The sequence below is a fragment of the Miscanthus floridulus genome, chromosome 3 (genome assembly GCF_019320115.1).
Source record: "Miscanthus floridulus cultivar M001 chromosome 3, ASM1932011v1, whole genome shotgun sequence".
In the NCBI taxonomy this organism is placed as follows: domain Eukaryota; kingdom Viridiplantae; phylum Streptophyta; class Magnoliopsida; order Poales; family Poaceae; genus Miscanthus; species Miscanthus floridulus.
In genome coordinates this window covers 140116590-140122299 of record NC_089582.1, presented here as the reverse complement: position 1 = coordinate 140122299, position 5710 = coordinate 140116590, and the positions used below count along the sequence as shown (strand labels likewise).

At 43.2% G+C, this 5710-nt stretch overlaps 1 protein-coding gene across 2 annotated transcripts; it reads right to left on the bottom strand.

Moving 5' to 3' along the window:
• Positions 1 to 210: 210 nt before the first annotated feature.
• Positions 211 to 5008, bottom strand: LOC136547227 (protein STRUBBELIG-RECEPTOR FAMILY 7-like). 2 transcript variants are annotated; one of them, XM_066539192.1, is made up of 16 exons: positions 4748 to 5008; positions 4132 to 4264; positions 3959 to 4030; positions 3794 to 3862; positions 3627 to 3698; positions 3465 to 3533; positions 3293 to 3364; positions 3131 to 3196; positions 2991 to 3056; positions 2582 to 2907; positions 2121 to 2413; positions 1710 to 1981; positions 1497 to 1632; positions 985 to 1115; positions 665 to 821; positions 211 to 563 (listed from the first exon to the last, which is right to left on the bottom strand). In XM_066539192.1, the coding sequence occupies exons 1-16, from the start codon at positions 4830 to 4832 to the stop codon at positions 426 to 428; spliced, it is 2157 nt and encodes a 718-aa protein (XP_066395289.1). In that variant the 5' UTR covers positions 4833 to 5008; the 3' UTR covers positions 211 to 425. The 2 variants fall into 2 exon arrangements, with proteins under 2 accessions (XP_066395289.1, XP_066395290.1); XM_066539193.1 differs by lacking the exons at positions 3131 to 3196; positions 3293 to 3364; positions 3465 to 3533.
• Positions 5009 to 5710: the final 702 nt, after the last annotated feature.

The following is a 5710-nucleotide window of genomic DNA, read 5'->3' as shown; positions in this document are numbered from 1 at the left end:
ATGTTGTTCAACTCTTGAGAGCATTGCCAACAATTCAACATGGAGATCAGAACCTTGCATTGCAATGCACTGATACCAAGCTATGCAAGAAGCCACCAAATCCTGCGTCGGCTCGGCAGGGGCGACGCTGGTTGAACACGGTGAAGGGCTGCATTTTAGGTTGGGCAGACAGGCACTGTCACAGGGGAGAGGAGAACGCACACCGTTTCAGGTCAAGCACTGTCACCGTCCAGTGCGTACTTCTCTCCAATTCATCGCATGATGATAGCCAAGATTGGGATAGCTGCGATCGACACGAATTAGTAGCGCGGCAAAGTGCGTCTTGAAACGACACAGATTTACACAGCCGCTGAGCACGGCAAAGAAAGCTCTCTGAATACATTCAGTTTTCATAAAATATTTGTGTATTCACAGCTCCGTCTCGCTTAAAACTCGTAGTCCCCGCCGGATTCGCCGTGGCGCCGCGACTGGCTCTCGTGCATCCTCGTCATGTTCGCCCTCTGCACCAGGCGCACCAGCGACTGCACGACCTCCGACATCGGCGGCCGAAACTCCGGCTCAGGCTGCGGGTTCCAGGAAGCAGTGTCAGCATTTCAGCAGTGTCAGAATTGTCGCTCACATATGGGGGCAGTGAGAGCTGGATGGACTGAAGATAATTTTTCACCTGAACACATAGCGCGATGGCGTCGGCGAAGCGGGAGAGGGATTTGGACGGGTACAGCCCTTGCAGCCCAGGGTCGACCATCTGGTCCAGCGCGTCAATGTCGTGCAGCTGTGGAGTAGCCCATCGGACCAGTGACTGCTCAGCCCGCGGTCGGGACCTGCAAAGTTCAGAGAGCAAGTAATGACTACATGTGTCGCTACAACTACAATTAGTTCTCAGATTGTTCTTGTGGTACTTCAGAACAAATGTTTTGAGCGCAGTTCAGAACAAATGTGTGAGAGAAAAAGATGGTGTGCTGCAGCGGATTAATCTGTGTTCACCTGTCAAATGGTTTCCGGCCAGTCAGAAGCTCTAGCATGACGACTCCGAAGCTGTACACGTCGCTCTTCAGGGAGTACTGACCAGACAAGGTCACTTCAGGAGCCCTGTATCCTGAGTTCTCACTTGATTCCTGAAATTGTTGCTTATATATTTAATACTCTTGTACAGAAAGCTTAGCACTAACATTCGTTAAATTAGCACTCGCGTTATAAAGTTACATTGAGCTAAACTTGATATCCTGTAGCTTGTTGATCAACACTTAGCTTGCAGAGGTATGCAGAACTATTGTGCTGGCCATAAAGATCCTGAATCTCTTCAGTTCTGTTACTGTAATGATAATCTATGCTTGAACTTTACTTCTTGATGACTTGGTGTAGCATTTTGTAATTGAATACTATGAACTTCATATATAATTATATATCATTAAAAACACTAGGTACTTCCACAAAGAAAATAATAATGTAAAGAATTTCTTCTGCACAAAAGTCAATCGCAGATGTATTAAAATCACCTGGAATTCCTGGTTTGAAAGAAGGCCTGCAAACCCAGAATCAGAGAGGTGGGGGTTCAGCTCACCATCCAATAAAATGTTGTGTGACTTGAAATTCTTGTGGACCACAGAGGGTGAACAAGTCTCATGTAGGTACCTGAAAAGTTCGTATGATTATCATAACCTGTCAGTTCTAAAAAAGGGGGCTGACAATGACAAGCCTGCACCACTTACTCTAATGTCCTTGCAGATCCAAGCGCAATCTTGACACGGTTGTTCCAAGACAATGGCTTGCTGCGTTCATCTTTCAGATGAAGGAAGTCATGGAGAGAACCGTTTCTGTAGAATTCATATACCAGCAAGCATTGTCCATGCTCTGAGCAGTAACCAGCAAGCTCAGCAAGGTTTGGATGGTTTAGCCTTGAAATGTTTGCAACCAACTCAACGAACAAATCTGAAGGATGGCTTGGGAATGCAGAAAAGTTTATTTTCTTTACAGCCATGACCTGAAATTTACCATCCAGAAAGTGATGATATCGCAATAGTTTGGATCATAATTTGAAAATCAAGAAACTGAAATGAAGCATATAATCAAGATATAATAGCCTAATAATTGGTCTGAACATGTAAGAATTAGCGATATACCTTCTGATCACCGAATTTTGCTTTGTAAACACGGCCTAACGATCCCTCGCCGATAAGAATGTCAGGACTGAAGCTGCCTGTTGCCACCTGAAGGTCTGCCACTGTGTATGCAGGTATTGTGATGGAAGACAAACTTACTTTCCTTGAGATGGACTTGTTAGTGGTATCATTTTCATCAAAGGACTTGTGCAGGTCAATTTTTGTTGGAGGCTTCAAACTCATCGAAACAGTCTTCTGCAATTCTTCTTTGCCAATTGTTGATATGATTTTGATAGGTTTGATCGATTTCATATCTGAATAGCATGATTTTAGGCACAAGGATAACACATTATGTAATCATCTTCCACAAGAAAAAGAATACAGAAGGGAGAAATTGCACAATTCATCTGTAAAGATATCAGCTTGTGGTTCCTACCAGAACAGCAGCAATAAGATGAAAACACAACTATCGTAAGACTTACGTTTAAGTCCAGAAGCAAGAGGGCTCAGATGTTCATTTTGTTCAGGGTCTTGTCCCTGTGATAACCTCCAAGATTTCCTTTTGATCACAAGGAATGCAACTATTGCCCCAACAATGAGCAAACATATTACGATTCCTGCTACTGCACCACCACCAAGTTTCGAGTGTTTGCCACCATCTTTGGCTGGGGTATCTTTACCAGCACTACTTGGAACAGCAGGTCGCTGAGAGGGAGGAGGGGTATTTGTTGATGGTGGTGATAGTGGTGATAGTGATGATGGTGGAGGTGGTGGAGCGGGGCCATTGTTAAACGAGTTTCCACTTGTCCTGTAAAATGATGACTAGATTGTTGTATCCATCCGATATATTTAAATAGCAATCACCGCAACAGTTGCAGTAACGGTACTTACTGGAGATTATTGATTCCCTTTAGTTTATCAGGTACCCAACCGGTGAATTGGTTGTTTTCAACATTTCTGCAAGGATTGTTATATGTTGCATTAAGAAATTAAACTTGTAATTGGAGTAGGTGGTAAGCATGTCAACTTACAAGTCAGTAAGAGGAAGATTGGTGAGAACATCTATTGTGCCACTAAATTTGTTGTTCTGAAGGTAACTGACGAGAGAGGAGATTGGATTTGTAAGTAGAGAACCATGTGGTGTTTTTCTTTTTCCAATTGCTGAAGTTGAACAGAACATTTGGAGTACTCACAGTGTTTTCAAACTTGTCAAGGAGTTAAAGCTTTGTGGAATATTACCAGAAAATGTGTTGTATGACAGATCCCTGGAAATTGAACAGGTGGTTCATGTTTACAACTGTGGATTGTGGAGCGATGAAGACAACAGCATGCATAAACAGTCAGGAAGAAAGGAAAATCACTCACAGCGTTGTTAAATTTGTGAGCTGACTAAACATATCATTGATGTTCGAGAGTTGATTATGACCAATATTTCTACAGCAAGGAGAGTGAAAGATATAATTTGGCCAAATCTTGTCAAAGTGCTCGAAGAAAACAGCTTAGCACAAATCCCAATAGTCAACTTACAAATTCCTAAGTGCAACCATCTGGGAGATGGAGTAAGGTACTGTCCCAGTGAAGTTATTTACTGCAAGATTTCTGCATGCCAAGTAGTTCTATGTAAGACCTAAAAAATATTTTTTAAAACATAAATAGCCAAATAGGAATCATGGTACACATCAAACATGACTCACAGGTTCTGGAGATTCGGAGGAAGATTATAAGGAATGTCACTGCCTCCAAGATTATTGTTGCTCATATCCCTGCAGAACACCAAAGTTAGATTAACCGAAAAATGACATGTGGTCTGTAAAGCATCCGAGCATTGAGATTTTAAGATTATGAGAGATCTCACTTACAGCTGAACTAGTGCAGTCAGCTGGTTCATGTTGTAACCCAAGGTGCCGTTAAGCCGCATCCCAGATAAGTTTCTGTCGAGCATTATTCAGGAAAAAAGGAAAATCAGTCGAGAAGGATCGGTTGCCGTGACGCAAAAACAACCAAAACCTTCTGAAGGTTTCAGCTAGCTCACATTGCTGTCACTCTGGAACCCGAGCAGGTGACCCCCAGCCACGACTGCCCACAGGGATCCCCATTTTGGGACACCCAGTTCGTCAGCTGCGGTGGCGAATTCATGGTTGTGTAGAAGACATTGAGGGCATTCACTGCATATGCAAGAACAAGATTCGGAACAAATCAGTAACAACGGAGGATTGATGTTTCAGGTAACACGGTAGATTTCAGTCATATTTTGCTGTTCTACATCATTTTTCTTAAAAGAACTAAGATGTTCGCATTCGCAAGTAGCAAAATGAAGGGATAGCATTCCCTTGGTCAACTTCACTGATTCAACAAGAAAATTTCCTATGGAGTTGTGGACAGCAAGCCTGTACATGAACCGAAATTTCACGAAACCAGTCATATATGCCAACCCGAAATTTCAGAACCCGTACTTCTTGTTCTTCGGACTCAATGGACTGACCAGAGCAGGGGGGATACAGACAAGAAGGAGCCTTTCGCAACCATTTATGGCTGAGAAAACCAAACTAAACCATGACGAAATGCATCGTTTCTTGATGCGCGGAAGCCAAGAGTGCTTTGAGAGAAGAAGAAGAAGAAAACTACTAAAAGGAGCAGAACACACTCACCATCATTCGAGTCCGTGTTGGCATTAACCCCAAATGAAGCTGCAGCCAAGAACAGCGCCACGACGCCAATGGCCGCCCCAGCCATGTCTGCGGCTCCTCTCCCCTCCTATGCCCTCCTCCTGCTACTGCCCCTTCACCGCTGCACCACTCCTCTGCAGGCTCCAAGAAACAAGACCAACTTTTATATGCCAAAAAAAATGTCTCCTTTTTCGTTCCACTCTTTTTGTATGCTTGCGGTGCTGCCTCTCTCTCTCTCTCTGCTCTGGTGTCAGCGAGCTAGAATGAAGGAAGTGGGAAAAGGGGTGTTAAATAAATATAAGAGCGCTTCAGAATCGCGAAAAAGGTTTAAATATTTCACTGACTGCGTCTGGTGTTTTGCTTTTCGCGTATTGGAGAGTGGTGGAGCAAATGCGAGATTTCGACGGCTGATGACGACGCTGGGGTTGTTAGAGCAGTGTAATTAGTGTTCTAGATTATTGGGATGAGATTTCATTTGGCTTCGAGTAAAAAAAGAAAGGCGTGCTGAAATAGGAGAGCAAAAACAGAAATTATTTTATTTTACCTTAAAAAAAGGCATAGTATGAAACAATATGATTTTTTCAGTAGTATAAAATACCATTTCAGAAGCAACAGCTATGGTAACGATTCTAGACCTTTAATTGGCACATGTTCGTTTCACTGAGAAGACAAGCTGAAAAATACCGTTCGCTAATTTGTTGTGAGAAAAAGACACAATTCCTTCGTTGAAAAAGTACATCATAAGACAATTACATCAGTAATCGTCAGGTTCAGGCTCCGATGAAATCAGAGACCAAGCGACAAGGACTTCCATTTTACATGAACCAAAGTGAAGGGCACGACAACTTCTACCGACTTTAGCAGCCGTGAACGCGACCACAGCCTTGCAGCCATCTTGCCATGCCCTGAAAGAAACTTTGAGCGTTCCACTAACTTCGACAGAAA